The sequence below is a fragment of the Pyrus communis genome, chromosome 11 (assembly GCF_041283825.1).
Source record: "Pyrus communis isolate YQ-2024b chromosome 11, ASM4128382v1, whole genome shotgun sequence".
In the NCBI taxonomy this organism is placed as follows: Eukaryota; Viridiplantae; Streptophyta; class Magnoliopsida; order Rosales; family Rosaceae; genus Pyrus; species Pyrus communis.
Genome location: NC_142575.1, coordinates 21,691,722 through 21,708,368, shown reverse-complemented (window position 1 = coordinate 21,708,368; position 16,647 = coordinate 21,691,722). Strand labels below are relative to the sequence as shown.

General features: G+C 36.6%; 2 protein-coding genes across 3 annotated transcripts; one reads left to right on the top strand and one right to left on the bottom strand.

Annotated features, from left to right (window-relative positions):
- The first annotated feature begins 265 nt into the window (after positions 1–265).
- LOC137741788 (nuclear transcription factor Y subunit A-1) lies at positions 266–6,655 on the top strand. Of its 2 annotated transcripts, none has more exons than XM_068481506.2 (6): positions 266–614; positions 1,548–1,849; positions 1,944–2,059; positions 2,203–2,274; positions 4,953–5,117; positions 5,888–6,655. In XM_068481506.2, exons 2-6 carry the CDS (start codon positions 1,585–1,587, stop codon positions 6,314–6,316), a joined length of 1,047 nt encoding a protein of 348 aa, XP_068337607.1. In that variant the 5' UTR covers positions 266–614; positions 1,548–1,584; the 3' UTR covers positions 6,317–6,655. The 2 variants fall into 2 exon arrangements, with proteins under 2 accessions (XP_068337607.1, XP_088535430.1); XM_088679304.1 differs by lacking the exon at positions 266–614 and adding an exon at positions 1,297–1,412.
- A 354-nt stretch (positions 6,656–7,009) lies between these two features.
- On the bottom strand, positions 7,010–12,794 carry LOC137741787 (uncharacterized). Its single transcript, XM_068481505.2, has 5 exons — positions 12,560–12,794; positions 10,471–10,785; positions 9,642–9,843; positions 7,864–8,092; positions 7,010–7,519 (listed from the first exon to the last, which is right to left on the bottom strand). Exons 1-5 carry the CDS (start codon positions 12,656–12,658, stop codon positions 7,237–7,239), a joined length of 1,128 nt encoding a protein of 375 aa, XP_068337606.1. The 5' UTR covers positions 12,659–12,794; the 3' UTR covers positions 7,010–7,236.
- Positions 12,795–16,647: the final 3,853 nt, after the last annotated feature.

Here is a 16,647-nt window from a genome sequence, read left to right as displayed (position 1 = left end):
ATATTGGCTGTGGGCCAAACTATTCTCACCAGCAGGTAGGCCACCGCACCTTCGTGGTTCCCAACATACTCTTCCCGGGAAAATGTCAAATTTACGGGACACGTGGCTAAAGCTGCTGGCGTTGCTCCATCTCTGTGGTCCCCACCAAGACGCCACGCGTATCCCGGACCTTGCCCGTCCAGTGCGCCTCTCGTAATTTCCTTATCTTTTACTCTATTTAGTATTTTTTATGTTTTCGCTCCTAAATTTCCTGCGATAACCTCAGCCTGGTGGGCCCCCACTGGTTCCGGTTGCTTTCACTTTATAACCTACAACTGGCTCCAACCGGTTCCCTTCTCCCGAGCTTCCCAGAGACGAGTCCCGGCCTACCGAAAACTGGTCGAGGGAGTTCCCGGTTCTGTATAGTCCACGTGTTGGTAGGCAAAAGTTCTAGAGCTATAGGTGGGTCCCGCGGTGGGTGACGAAATCATCACCTTGTAAGTGGAAATAAAAATGGGAGCGCTCTTCCACTACAGTTATATACACAGTGAGATTGTATGGAATTGCGGAGAAATTGTGAGATTCCGAGGCCCAAAATCTAGTGTTTTGTTTGGGATTGGCTTTTCTCTCGGCAAGTAAGTGCTCTAGGATTTTTTTTTTCCTTAATTTAAAAAGTGGGATTCAAATTTTGACCTTTCATTTATTAAATTTGAATATAATTTGTGTGGTTGATTTCTAGGGTTTGTGAGAATTGGGGTTTTGATTTGATCCTCTCTGTTCATGTTTCTGTTGCATGCAATTGTGATTTCGGTACGTTTAGGGTTTGCGGAATTCAAAATTGTTTCTGGGGTCGGAGAGTTTTAATTGTGGTCTGTTCGGTTGCTGAGAAAAAGGGGGAAAGAGGAGGTTTTTGGTTTGTAATTTTGCAGTCTTACTTAATTGTATGTACAGAATAATTCAACCAATTGGGGTTCATCATTGATACACTATCTGGAGTGTATTTTTCAGTATTGAATTTCTATAACTTGTAAATTGTGATTACTTGGAAGTTAATCATGAATTAACATTTGGAGATCGGGTTATTTAAAGTTATAACATTGTTGAGCTTAATGCAACTGTTGTGCTTAATTTCTGGGAAACAACCAATGCAGAGCATAGAACTTTCAATTTTTTCTTTTTGGCTTTTAATTGCTATATGTTTAGGGAGTGAGAGGAGAAAGTTGGATTTAATCTTTTCTTTCACTGTAATTGGAAAGTGGTGAAGAAAAGTCTCTTGCTTAGTTCAGCTTTGTGCACCACTTTTGGATTAAGTTGGTTATGTTTTTGACAACTTGAAGTGAAAATAAGTTTAAACTCGGGATACATTCTACTTTTGTTGGCCTAGAAGATCACATATTAACTGAATTCTCAAGATAGAGGTGCTCCATTCTGTGGTACTCATTTTTCTTCATCACCGCTGATAGTTTTGTTTGTGGCTGCATGTTTTGATTCTCTTTCTTATACATTAAGAGGAACTCTGTTTTTTTAGGCACTCACTTGGATTTCGTTTTTAACTTACTTATCTGTAGAACTAAGAGCTGGTCTCCATCTAAGGAAATTTGAGGCATGCAGCCAAAAAACGAAGCTGAAAATCGACTGCATGCTCATCCCATCCCACCAAGCGGTGTTTATTCGGAACCGTGGTGGTGCAGTGCTGGGCATAATCCCATCTCCCCAACGGGGACAGGGAGGAATGCAACCAACTCATCTTTGTTAGAATGCCCAAATGGTGGGTCAGAGTCTAATGACGGTCAATCTTTGTCCAATGATGAGACAAATGAAGATGATGATGATGCTACCAAAGATTCACATATTACATCTCCAAGATCAGGTAGTACTTCCTATTATGTCTGGGAATTTGATATAAAACTTTCCCCACCCCCTTTTAGTTGGGTTCAGTTTCTAATATCTTGTTTCAACTTCAGCTGGAAATTATGGGCAAGATCACCGCAATGTAAAGCATGTTGGATCGGGTGTGCCAACAGTGCGCGATGATTGCCTTGCGCAACCACCACAGCTTGAACTTGTGGGTCACTCGATTGTAAGTTCATTTTACATTTTTTTAAGATTCCAGCTCTACTGGTAGTCATCAAATATTGAATTCTGTAATGTTGAAGTTCAGGTACTCGTACTTGCATGATTTTGGAATGTATGAGTCCTAGCTTTAATGCATTTGTTTTGCAGGCTTGTGCTTCAAATCCTTACCAGGATCCTTATTATGGTGGAATGATGGCAGCTTATGGACATCAACCTTTGGTATGTTAAACAGTAATATACTTTTGTGCAATACCATCTTACATCATGTTGGATTTGTGTGTATTTATTTTTTGTGCAACTATGTAATTGTTCAGTAACTTCAGTTTCTGAAGATGTTATACTTACCTCACTGACTCTTAACAGTTTGTATTTGTACATGTATATATGTGTTAGTCTTCTTTACAACATTTGGGAACGAATGATGTGCGGCTGGTTGTTGTAGAAGGATTTAATTCCGGTCATTGTTACTTACTAAAAAGAATATTTTTGTTATATCGTACATCTGATGGTTGTGAAAGTGGAATGGGTAGTTGTCAGGACTTGGAACTGAGGTTAACAACATTCCTACCCAGCAACCTTTTGGATGAGGAAATTATCTGGTCTGAATTGGTAGATGAGGAAAGGATAATTTTTCCTTTGAAATTGCTTCATTCTGTTGTTAGTAGTTGAAATTTGAGTTTTGGTATGGTCTTCTCATGATGTATGGATTTACAGGGTTTGAATGTGATGATATGATCTCTATTATAACTCTAGCAAGAAATAAGCATTTAGTGACAGCTTCTTTCTCTTGGGATATTTTTTTTTTTTTTTTTTTTTTGAGTTTATGTTATTAATTTTTTCCTGGTCTGACTGGTTTACTACAACTGTCAGATTTCATGTTTTGTTCTTTTTTTTTTCCTTCATATTTTTCATAATTGTATTCTTCTTAATGTCTTTCTCCGTATGTATTGTTGCCATGGCAAATGAGAAGTTTGAAGATGTATTATATCATATAATTGTAACTATTATTGTTGTGGCCTATGTGCATCCTGTGAAATAGTTGGAGTTGTCGATTTTCCACTCCTGGGGACATCCGATTATGGGTGTGCTAGGAGTTGAATGCTCTCAAATTATCGAATTTCAATAAGTTTTGGGTGGGGAAGAGCAATGGACATAGTGAAATGATCTATATATCGAGTCTATGGGGAGTAAATCCCAAGTCTTATCTTGACAATGCAACATTCTTTTGAAACAGAAATACCTATCGTAATGTTAGAATCAGTGAAATTATAAAATAAATGAGTAACAAAATGTAAATCTAAGAGTTCATGTTGACTGTTATTGAGAATCAATTTATATTGGACTTCAGGAATATTGATTGTTAGTATCTCAATTTCTCTATTGGAGTGATCCCAATACCCCTTTGGTGTGATGCCAAAGGCCTGAGTGAGTCCTGATCTCTTCTATTTCTCTATCCCTTCCTATTGTCCTACATCAACTATGTCCTTGCATGGTTGGAGATCCTGTATATTTGGCAAGTATAGCAACTTGGCAACCAACTTAACGTGTCAAACTCGAGGTCGAGTTTTCTGCAACCAAGGGAAAATGATGCAGGAGCCAAGTCCAAACTTTAGTTTCTTATATAATAACTGCAATTTATGCATGTAGTCTGCAAGTTAATTGTCTTGAGTCTCTCTATGTTACATTTTTAATGTAGTAAAATGCTAAGGAGACTCTTAAAGGTGGGACTCCCTCTGCCACCTCATGAGAAATGGCACAAGGTTTTATAATGTTGGCACGGTAATTAACGTTAAACTGTGAGGTGGCATAGCGTCCGTGGAGAGTCCCACTTTGAGAGAGACTCCTTAACATTTCTCTTTAATGTATTCGGTGCCGTAAATTAGTCTTTAGAATTCCGAAGCATATTAATGCGGATCTTTCCAGATTCATGTACCAATTAACCTATAAATGTAAGCTTTTGAAATCAGATTATTAGTGAAGAGATAAATTATGGATTTCTCTGCTTATGTGTGAGGCACAACCACCTTGGAGTATTCCAAGGCACCTTTGGTGTGATGCCGGAATTTTTCTAATTTCTTTATTGGAGTGATTTCAATACACCTTTGGTGTGATGCCAAAGGCCGGAGTGAGTCTGGATTCCCTTACTATTGTCATACATCAGTCTCCTACCATTGAGTCAGTCTTTGTATTTCTACTAGTCTGGGAGTTCTATGTTAAGACAATATAAGAAGGCTATAAAGCAAATTCGAGCAAAGTGGATCATGGATAGATGAAAGTGTATTTTGGATCCTAGAAGTAGTGGATGTCTTAGTTTTCTTAGTCTCCTACTGCCATGTAATCAGACTTGGTATGCTACAAGTCTATGGGAGTTCAATGTGAAGACTATAGAAAGCTTCTGTAAAGCAAATCTGTTTTGGATACACAATAGTGTTGTTGAAAGGCTTGGTGCCTGGATATCTTCTCATGCATTTTATCTTGTCCATCTTGTCCATGTTATTCTATCTGTAAAGCAAATTCGTTTGGATACACAATAGTGTTGTTGAAAGGCTTGATGCCTTGATATCTCTTCGTACATTTTCTCTTGTCCATCTCGTCCATGTTATTCTCTCTCTATTTTAACTAAATTTACAACAGTCCTAAATCTTTTCTTTTTTCCTTGACTTGATTAATTTTCCACTATCAAAACCCTACCACAATCCTGGGTAGTAGGCCACCTTGTGTTGTCTTGCATCATGTGGTGGTGGTTAAAAAGCAGATTAGTTATAATATTTAACCCATTCAAGTTATGTTTCTTGGGTATGATATGAATTTAGTTTTTGTGCATTTGGAAGTTGTGCAGTAGTAAATGTTTTGATATATAAATGTGAGAGACTGTTAATCTTGTTTCAAATGCTCAGGGCTATCCCCCTTTTCTTGGAATGCCACATGCTAGAATGCCATTGCCTCTTGAGATGGCACAGGAGCCTGTGTATGTAAATGCAAAACAATACCAAGGGATTCTAAGGCGAAGACAGGCACGTGCAAAAGCAGAACTAGAAAGGAAGCTAATAAAAGTCAGGAAGGTAGAAAGTGCATGCAAGCGTTTGTATTATAATCAATATGTTTTATTTCATATAGATGCGTTATATTTTTGTTTCGTGTGCCTGTTTGAACCATGTACCTCACTGTTGGTAAGACATTTATTGAGTGCGTTCTCTCTGGTGATCATATATATTAAGTTTTGACATATCACAACTCGAAGTTTTATGGTTGTGTGAAAAGAGCTTTGAAAATTGTCTTGAGTGCTTAAAAAGTTGGAGTCATTATGGCGATGTGCTCACTTTTGTGTATATCACTAAAGCCTCCATTATATATATAGTTATATACACACACATACGTACATACCAGGACATGGCTATGCAATACCCATGAAGTATGCATAGAGGGATGCATTGTCACCTGCATTCTGCTAAAGGAAGCATGTGCTTGCTTAGTATATACATTTGTGATTTGACATGTGAAGAACCTGTAGTTACTTTGGAGCTTTCAACGACTGTATAAACCATATTTGGTAACAGTCCTGTAAAAGTCTGTAGACTTGTCTAATTTGATTAGTGTGAGGTTAAAATGTTTTAACTGTATGCTGATGGTTGTAAGAGACTGACGATAAACAGTTGTAGATTTTGTTTTTCAGGGTTGATTAGTGGTATATAAATTGTGGTGGTATGATGAAATTTTTATTTCAGTTAATGATTTCCAACTCAAATTGTTCGCGTTTGTTTCTTTGAAATATGAATATCCAGCAAGCCTAGCTAACTTTTGTAATTGGATTGTTAATTCTCATTTTCTACAGCCATATCTTCATGAATCACGACATCAACATGCTATGAGAAGGGCGAGAGGTACTGGAGGACGTTTTGCAAAGAAAACTAATGGTGATAATTCAAACAGCACTAGACAAGAAAAGGGCAGAGGCTCTGGTCCAGCGCACTCATCACAATCCGGCAGTTCATCGGGCTCAGAACCATTTCCCTCGGATTCTGCTGAAACATGGAATTCCCCCAATAGTCAACGGGAAGCAAGAGGTTCCCAAGTGCACGATGCGTATGCAGCTCACAATTATGCAAATGGTAGTGGCTGCTACCAGCCCCATGGTGGTCTGCAGGCTTCAATGTATCCTTCATACTCGGGCAAGAAAGGGGAAGGAGGAGATTGGAAAGGCCAGCAACAGGGCAACATATCTTCGAACCAGGCCTCACAGAGGCGTCTTGCCATTCAGTGAACCTCTGGAGGCAGAGTGCTGTGGATTCTACCCGAAAAGGTACGAGTCCCCCTGGATCCCTTTGGCAATGCGTTTGCCAGGCGGCAATTCATTCTTGGCTGTGTTCTTGCGCTTGAGGCATAGATGTAGGGAAGGAGTGATGATGAAGGGTCATTTGGCGCCTGCGAAGCCCTTTCGACTCTTGATTTTATCCTTTCCTATTTTTGCCTGATGTACAGAGTAGTTTTCTGTAATTCGAGGTACATATGAGAGACGGAAATTTAACCAAGTTGGACTCGTGTTTAACCATCTTGTGTATAATGTTTGTCACCTTCATTTTGAGCTGTGCTTGGAATTTCATTTGTTTTTGTTTTTCTGCATTCTAGAAGCCAATCATTAGTAAAAACGTAAGTTAATCATGGTAAAACACTTGAAGCGTTTTTTGGAAGAAGCAAATAACTAGTGCTTTTTGAAGAAAGCACTTGGAAGTGCTTTTGAAACTCAAAATATTTTCTCTAAAAACGCTTTTAGTCGTTTAAAAGCATTTGTTAAACGAGCCCTTAATCCCTTGTAGTTTTCCCTCTTCCATTACTTCTTTACGCTTCCTTTTGCTCAATGCATCTGTCTATTTGTAGCACAAAAAAGGAAAAAATAAAAACTAAAGGCTAAACGGTCGAGTTATAAATAATATTCTGACAACCTAAAAATCCTATATTTTTCTTTGATACTGGGCAGTAATTGTGTATTGCACGAGTTAATCACCCGATAATTACGATCCAAGTGGTCATGTAGGAACCAACTACCAAACCTTACAAAACACCTTTATAAATCCCACAAAAAAAATGTAACTACCTGCTTTATTGTCTGATACATGGTTTTACACTCAAATTTAAAGGTAAAGGCCAAAGAGAAGCGATGTCTTCTTTCCGGTATCGCATACGTTATATGTCATCATGTTTCTGTTCATCACTCTTGTCTAGGTTTTCTTCTCTACTGTCTAGGTTTTCGTCGCTGTTCTCTAGATTTTCACTAACTTCTGCATCGTACTGCACCGTGAAAGTTTCTGCATCCATGGTGTCGGGCGGCGTCACCTCTTCCTCAGTTGCATTACTTGGCTCCGTCGAGTTAACCACAGTTTGCATATTCTCCATCATCCCAGAAAGCGCCAATCTTGGAGACCACTCCAGAACATCGTCGATAATGTTAGATACACGTTTCTGGTACCTGCAACAATAAGGAGTCAATCATTAGTATGATTGGCAACACCAAGAAGCAGAAAACCGATTCAGCACATTAGCAGGCAGAGTAGTATGCTCTATGATTGCATATTAACGGGCCCTAACAAAAGATTTTGTCATGTTTAGCCACAATTTGTGTTTCTTGATGCAATTTGTTGGTAGGTTTAGAACTCTTAATTTTGTGGATCTGAAACTTTTAAAATTTTGTCATGTTTAGCCACAATTTGTCGTCGTCCACAGAACAATGCGACTTGAAACTCAGTACATAGCAAGGATCATACTCATGCTCTCAAGTGCCATTACGGTATATTTGGTAGGTTTAGAACTCACCTGGCTCTAGCAGCTTCATCAGGAGCATGGTGCCTCAGCAGCAATATGACCAGAACTGCAACTGCTGCATAGAAAACCCTTGTTGTCCACTTTGGTCGCTCCTCTTCATCCTTCTTGGGCCAGAAACGGAATAGTTCTCTCAAAGTAGCTTCCTCGGCGAGAATGTTTGGGAAAAACCAAACTCGCTTTCCCAGAACAATATATAGCACTCCAAATATTGTACCTCTCACTGGAAGTTAAGAAATCACAATACAAAATTAAATGTTCATGTTCGATATTACAGGGAACAAATCATTACTGGAACGATCATTTGCATTATTAACACTCTTTAATGCAAAATCGAGAAATTAACAGATCACAGACATAGCTAAGCTGAAGCTTGTAGTCAAATAAACAAATCTAGATACAAATTTAGGTTTCTTGATGCAAATATAATGAATACTTGAAAAATGATACCCTATTCAAACATATATTTAATGACCTTTAGGCCAAGATGATGGAAAATCCTGATAATAAAAACTGTGAAGGTGGCAGCTGTGATACAACCTTATAGCTATGATCGTATGTATATTTTTACAGAAAACTACATATAGACCTAGTATAAACCTGGAACCTATATATCCCCACCCTATCCCAATTCCATATGATAGGTATAGTGAGATTGACTTTAGCGATTAAAAACAAACAAAAGAACCTGTTGATTTACATGATATGTCAAGTGTGATGGCTTTTGTATTAAGAATTGTAAGATGCAGAATTCTTGAAGAAGAAGAGTTAATAAGACATTAAGAGAGGCAAAAGGCATAAGCAAATTAGTCACAAATATTTTTTTCTGAGAAGAATTAGTCACAAATATTTAGCAACGGTGAAAATGGCAAAAATGTGTGGAGGAATCCTAAAAGCTTTACAAAAAAACTAGTAACTAGTTAACAAAAAAAAAAAAAAAAAACTGGTAACTCTACAACTTGTCGACAACCAACAAGTTTCCACCGTCGTTGAAAAGTAGCATCGACTTTCTTTCACATATGCTGGTCAAAGATAGAAGATAGTCACTCGTACAATAATGCAATCCACATAATAGGCAAAGGACACTTAACAAGAGCTGATAAGGACAACAAGCAGCATAGTGCTTAATGCAAAGGTGGCATGTCCTATTTAGGATTTTTTTTTTCTTTTTTTTGTTTTTTTTTGGGTGAATATCTCATCTTAATGCACTCTGCGGGACTTGGGCTAATAGGCGGGCCTTTAAATAACTTGCTCTGTCTCTGGTCATGTCATCAAACCAACAGTGCTTTCCATGTGCCCCATTGATATTGCCGACCTAGGACAATCTACTACCTAAAATATACCTTGGTGGAAAGGCACACACTTCAAATGATGCGTAGTCATTTCTCACAAAAATAAGGAATGGATGGCGTTGATATAATAGTACTAAGCCAGAAAGTATATAACCTAACTAAATCTAGGTATTGAATTAAACATATACGCATGTACAAGCATGTCACTGACTCTAATAAAGCCTGACGTCTGAAAATAAGTGAAGCATTATCCAACAAATATCAATTGCAATGCATATTGATGTCCACTACATGACTAATCTGCAGAATTGTTGCTATGTCCTGCACACCAATAAGTGTAATAAAATAGTGACATTTTAAATAGGGGAGAAGGGTATGAACCTAATCTTCCACTCTTGTATCCACATCACCATAAACCAATCAGAGTTAAGCAAATGTAAAGAAATGCTAGAAACAAATGACCAGAAGTTGAGAACTTACAAACTAGTAGAGAAAGAAAAAGTAGGAGGACACCGAGACATGAGTAGAGTATTAGTAGCTTGCACCGATGGGGATATACAGGAAACAAGCAAATTGCCAATGTAACCACTGGCCAGAAAAATGAGAGCAGTGTCTGCCAGAGAGGCCTCCGTTTAACAAAAGTCCATGCAAAGAAGGCGTCATTCTCAGAAAATACTTGGTCCTGCAAATGAAGTAAAAAAATTACCAAAGGTGATGCGTGGTGCTTAGAAAATAAATAAAGAGAGGACAGCTCACAGAAAGACAGGATTGAAATATTAGTAAACCTGCTAAAAAGGGGAAGTTCAACACACTATGGATGGTACCATCAAGTAACTTCACCCACTTCCTCCATAGTTTCAAACTTTTACAAATATAAAATCAAAACATAGCAATCTAAGGAGAAAGTAAAAAGGGTACAACAATGTCACCAAATGTCCACAAGTACAAAGTAAGCATAAATAGCATAGTATGAATAGGGGTGGGCATAAAACCGAGGAACCAGACCAAACTGATGAAGAAACAACCGAATAAAAAAAAAAAAAAAAACCAAGTTGACTGAAAAAGTCAAAAACGGAGACCGAGACCGAAAGGCCAGATTTAGCACATAGACATAAAGAGTATGAGCACATACACAATGAAGAGATTCTGAAACAGCAAGGACAGATTTAGTCACTTTAACTGGTCCCCAAGAATATATTCCTTAATCTAAAGTATTATACTAAAATGAAAAGAAAAACTAGTAGGCAGAGCATGCTAATTGCAAGGGCAGCAAGCTACTTGTTCAAAAACAATTAAGAGGTTAGCTTACTGGAAAGATCTCCAAATGTGCAGGCCATGTAGACAACTTTCTCTTCCCAGGACGAAGAGTTTTCACCACACGATCACAGCGTACTAGAAGATTCTTTCTCAGTAAAGCATCGGCAATATCTTCAGCTTCTAGATTTCTATCTGATTCTAGAATATCTTTGACCTCAGGATGATTTCTCAAAAAGCTTACAAAATCCTTTCCCCTGAAATATTCCACGCGTGTCTCCTGTAGAACAGCCCACCTAGACACCAAATCCTTATTGTCTCTCACCTTCTCAGCAAACAACTGGAACACATCTTTCTGGGTAGCTTGTTTCTGAAATAAAATCATGTGGTAATCAGCAACCAAGGCAAATATCAGCAGGCTATGGAAACCAGTTGGCCAATACTATCTTGCCTTGAAATCCAAAACATAATTGGGCAAAGATAAGCATCATGCCGAGAATCTATATCCAAAAGAAAACAATAACTTTTCCACCACTAATTAATAACTATCTAAGGTTGAGATAATAAGTGTTGGAGAGGAGGCATTATAAGCACTCATGCACACTAACAAATTAAAATGCATTTTTAGTAGATATATAAGTAACACCATTTAATTCTACAATGCAGAATATTCCAAAATCTCACTATCTGAGCAACAACATTTGTTCTGGAATTGATATGAGGCTCTGTGACCTCATAAACTGAATTTTGTATGCCATCCAGAAGACTAGATTCATGCAAGAAAACTTACAATATGCATAACAGCATCAATGACACATTATGCATCACGTGGTACTATATTTTTTTTTTTTCCTTAAAGAGTAAATATCAATATATTGTCTAAACTTTCGTTATCTGCGAATCTATGTACAATATTTTGCATGTTCAGCCAAAGGAACATAACAGAACATAATAGAAACAAAAAGTTATCATTGAAGGAATTCAATTTTATCAGTCCAGTATTTACAGCATCTGGAAAAAAAATAATACAAGGAATCCTAATGTCAAAAAAAATTTGTTATCCTCCACTTACAATGCAATTCAATGATAGAACTCAAAGTTCACATATCAAAATTTCAGTTTGGATAGAAAAACAAGGATAGAATCACAAGATATTAATTGAAAATGGAGGTTCACTGTGAATTGCTTACAGCCCGTTTGATAACCATTATGTTTTGGTTCTCATTGTTTGCTTTTTCATGCTTAAAATATGGGGAAAGTATATGGTGAGAGACGAAGAAGAGTGGAGGAAGGATGGTGGGCGAGATGTAGAAGAAATGTACAAGGAAGGTTACACAAAAAGAAAACTAAAAACCAAAAACTATTTCAAATTGTTTTACTTTCAAGATTTTGTTTTTCTTCATCTATCCTTTACAGCAGTCCTGGAATTAGTACCCCATCTGCAATTTCATTCCATTGCACACACAACATAGGTAAAACAATTCTAATTTGATCATGCCAGAAAAATGATGTGATCATTGAACATCTTCTTATCCATTTGCAGCGGCCTCATTTGCTTTACCGCATTCTGCTTACTTTTGGTCCAAAGATTTTCTGTCTATTTTTTAGGCTAAACAAGGTTGCTAGTAACAAAAACCCCACCACTCCAGCACACTAAAGATGCCCAAAAAGAAAAAGCAGAAATACCGAATTGCTCCCATTTCGAAAGCTCTACCATAAACAACAAAATGATCCAGCTTTCCATGGCATATCCTTGCAACCCTGAAGGAAATTCAATATTATTAAAGCAAAACCCGCACCAGTGACGATTTTCTTCAAATGGATAAATCATTCATTATCCCAACTTATGCCCTTATAATCCTTATTTATAATTCCTCATTTTCTAAATAACTAAACACATTGTATTGAAACTTTCAACTAGTTCCTTCCCTCTCCTACCCATTTCAGCAACCCAACAGAGCAATAAAAATTAATTATAAATAAATAAAAAACAGCAGTGCTTTTCACACTACATAACTGCGGGTATTACAAATCAAATTGGCAATTTCAAATTTTCATTTCCTAGAAATACACAAAAATCAAAATTGAAATGCCCAATTTCATATATGAGAAACCCTAGATCAGGGATCAGAGAAAGAACAAACCCTAGGAGGGGTATCGGAGCTGGAATCTCTGCCGCCGTTTTGAATAGCGCCCGATGACCTTCGCACCCTTTTCTTCTCTGCCCCTCCTGCTTTCTTCATTTCTCCAATACCTTTCTGTGTTTCTGATTCTCTCTTTTTTGTTTTGAAATGTATTGAGGAAAAATAAAAAAGAAAAATAAAAAGAAAATTACTTCACATATTAAAGAAAGAAAATTACTTTCGGTTGCGTTGTTTCGAAGACAAATATTTAATTTATGGCCAAACAAAAGAAAGAAAATGTTACATTTTACATTTGAGAATTTTTATTTAAATCCATGTCACCTTTTTTTGCATTCAATTTAAATTTTAAATGTTAATTGTTTATTTTACCATATTGCATAATTACTATTAAATACAAAATGAAATTAATAATAAAATTCAAATTTATCAATAAACTCAAACACTATTATTAAACTTTACGATCACTCTTTGTTTATCTTACGTTTATTCCGGCTAAAATTCTAATAGCTCTCATAGAGAGACAAGTTATGGATGATGATTTTGAATCCTCCAACTAAGGTATGACTCAATTTATAAATTTTTTTGTTCGTTTGATTTCAATTTTTTAAAGTTTAGAAAATGAGTATTTTAGTTTTAATTTTTTTTTTTCAATCAATCTCGCATAGTTTATTTATCTTTCTGCAACAGCAAATTGCTGCAATCGCTCTCCCACTATTCATCTGCACCCCAAAAAACACAAAAGACTTGCAAATATTGCAAGGACCTTGGATTCTGTTTGCTTCTTCTGTTTTTATATTTTATTTTTATTTTTCTTCTATGTCATATTATTATTGTCTTTTGTTGCACCTCTATGAATAAGTATCCTAGTAATCCCAACATAGTGCAAAGACTCAGCAATCTGCAGTGCAGTCACATCTTTGTTATTTCGAGCTTCAGCATCAGCTCCTTTATTTACCAATGTCTCAATCACATCAGCATGTCCCGACTCCGCTGCACAATGCAACGTGGTGTGTCCATCCTCATCTTTAGCATCCATATCCACATCCCTTTTCAAGTAGCATTCGAATGACTTTCTATCTTCCCTTTGAAACAGGCTCTATGGAGAGCAGTCCACCCATGTAGGTATCTTCCACTGATTGTCGCACCTGTCTCAAGCAGCTTTACAACAGTTATTATCTCTACCTTCCTCGCCGCTATACACAAGCTATCACCAAACGGTAATGTTTTCAAACAAACCCAATTTGATTACTAGTGCTCCATGCTCTCCATGAACCCTATAGAAAGATTCCTATGAAAAGGTATGGTAGCAGACACATGCTCATGAAACAGAGACCACATAGAGAGAGACGGTGATACATGTTTTTTGTCAACATCTATAGAAGTGTCAGTCTTGTTGTTAGCCATGGCTAAATTCACACTCCAATTCTCAGTGTCCATTTCCAGACGGCGTAAAGACAGAGTTAAAAATCAAATGGGTGTACAAATAAATTGACATATTGAATTGGGTTTATGGGGGTATATTAGGTAGTAAATTAGGGTTTAAAGAGATATTAATAGTTTAGTTAAAAATCAAATGAGTGTAAAGAGTAAGTTGGGTGTAGAAATATGTTACATGGGTTTAAATAAATTTCCCTTTACATTTTCTTTCTTTATTTTTGCCACATCCCAGCCTGGGCCCCCACCACATCCTGTGCTCGACTCCATCGTAGCACAATATTATCCGTTTTGGACCCCGACCAAGCCCTCACAATTTTGTTTCTATGAACTCACATGAGAACTTCACAGTGGGTCACCCATCATGAGATTGCTCTCGCGCAAACTCACTTAACTTCGGAGTTCCTACGGAATCCAAAGCCAGTGAGCTTCCAAAAAGCCTCGTACTTGGTAAAGATGAGAATATACATATAAGGCTTACAGGAGTGGATCTACTCCCCTGGGCGATGTGGGATGTTACAATTCATCCCCCTTAGGGGCCCGACGTCCTCATCGGCACACATCCGGCCAAGGATTAGCTCTGATACCAAATTGTCACATCCCGGCCCGGGCCCCCACAACATTCCGGGCTTAACTCCACCGTAGCACAATATTGTCTACTTTGGGCCCCGACCACGCCCTCACAATTTTGTTTCTAGGAACTCACACGAGAACTTTCCAGTAGGTCAGCCATCATGGAATTGCTCTCGCACAAACTCGCTTAACTTCGGAGTTCCTACGGAACCTGAAGCTAGTGAGCTCCCATAAGGCTTACATGATCTACTCCCCTGAGCGATGTGGGGTGTTACAATTTTTCTCTTCTTGTCTTGTGCCTTTTTTTATTTATATTCTTTTTTTCTTTTTTTTTTTACGACTTTTTGGACATTTATGTGATTTCTTTTATTCTTTTTACTGTTCTAAAAATCTCCGCTAGCGCCGCCTAGGCCCTGACTAGGCGCTAGGCGGCTGGTCACCAACCTGATTAATGCTTAGGAGTTTGAAAAATTAAGAAATGGTGCCTAGACTTGCTGAAACCTTATTCCTTTTCAATTTTTTATCAAGGTCCCTTAGTTTTAATAAACGTCAATAGTTATTTCAATAAATAAAATATTTTACATGTCAAGATAATTAAATTTTATTCCTAAATATATTCGTTTAGTGTTAGAAACGTTACATTTGATATATATACATATGTATATATATATATATATATATATATATTTGTATCATATATATATATATATATTTTTAGTTTGTACCCATTTTAATTTGCAACCCATTTTTTTAATTGTACCAAAGTTTAGTTTGTACACATCTATTTGTTTTTTTTGGTCCATATTTTTCAAACTTTTATTCGTACTCATTTTTTTGACCTTTTATTTGCACTAATAATTTATTAATAATGGGTACATTTGTCTTTAAAAATGTACCACGTTGTTATGTGTAAAATGTACCAATTTTTTTTTGTAAGTACGATTTTTTATGTAAAATATACCCATCTTTTAATGTAAGACCTATTTATTTTTTAAATCTAAAATTTACCCCTTTTTTTAGTATAAAATGTTCCCATTATTTTTTATATAAAATAAAACGTACCACCTTTTTTTGTATAAAATGTACCAAATTTTTGTATGTAAAATGTACCGTATAAAAATTGCCAATTTTTTATAAGTAAAATGTCATTAATATAAGTATTGACAAATCATAGGTTTTATTTAAATATAATTTATCTTAATGAAAAATTATGTCAATAAGATAAATTATACTTTTTTTTTATATAAGTATAGTTTATTTTTTTAATATTTTCAATCTCACAATGAATTTTATTTAAAATCTCATTAATATAAAAGAACTACAAATATCAAATTTTAATTTAAAATTATAATTACTCCAAAGTCAACTTTTATTAAATCTATAATTCAAAGTCTTGTTATTGTGATTTCAGAATGTCTTACAGCCGTAGCTTTATCATCTTTGTATCTGCCAGTTGTATCTATCTTTTTTCCATCAACCCTAATGAAAATAAATGTAAATAGATTTGGATATTTTTCCTGCATAATTAATGACAAATTAACTCTTAGCTATTTTCTCATTTACGTGCTTGAGTTAAAGCTTCCAAATACAGCAGTAGTCTAATAGCACTAACCTAACACATGGTGACACTATATTCCTAGCTAACTGATGCATATTCATACATTTTGGCTAATATATGAAAGTAGAAACCTTGCTAGCAATAGCACTAATAATCCAACCACTCTTCGTTCAACTTAAACCAAGTACATATTTGTAACTTTATAGATGAATAATCAAACTTAATCCATTTGTTCTCATCCGATCAAATAAGCTAGATAGAGAGCGTGATAGAGCCATATTGCCTGCAACATTTTACCCCGCGACCACGTCGAACGGTCACTTCGGACAGGCCATGGCGAGCGTCGGTGCTGCCCTGATCATGGGATTTGTTGGGTTAGCACTGCTGATTTTAACCTGCGCCTGTCAGAAAACTTGGTCCAACTCACGAAGCAGTAGTGATGCAAGAGAAAGAGCAGGAGAAGACTCTGCAGAGCCAAGTGTTGCTGTCATAATGCCTGGAGAGGAAACGCCAACATGCTTGG

Excerpts from the sequence above, each read along its gene's own strand:
- LOC137741788 (XM_068481506.2), top strand. The coding sequence starts at position 1,585 with ATGCAGCCAAAAAACGAAGCTGAAAATCGACTGCATGCTCATCCCATC. Across the intron at positions 2,275-4,952 it reads CTTATGGACATCAACCTTTG|GGCTATCCCCCTTTTCTTGG; the intron begins GTATGTTAAACA and ends TCAAATGCTCAG. Across the intron at positions 5,118-5,887 it reads AGCTAATAAAAGTCAGGAAG|CCATATCTTCATGAATCACG; the intron begins GTAGAAAGTGCA and ends CATTTTCTACAG.
- LOC137741787 (XM_068481505.2), bottom strand. The coding sequence starts at position 12,658 with ATGAAGAAAGCAGGAGGGGCAGAGAAGAAAAGGGTGCGAAGGTCATCG. Across the intron at positions 9,844-10,470 it reads CACATTTGGAGATCTTTCCA|GACCAAGTATTTTCTGAGAA; the intron begins GTAAGCTAACCT and ends CTTCATTTGCAG. Across the intron at positions 7,520-7,863 it reads GATGAAGCTGCTAGAGCCAG|GTACCAGAAACGTGTATCTA; the intron begins GTGAGTTCTAAA and ends TTATTGTTGCAG.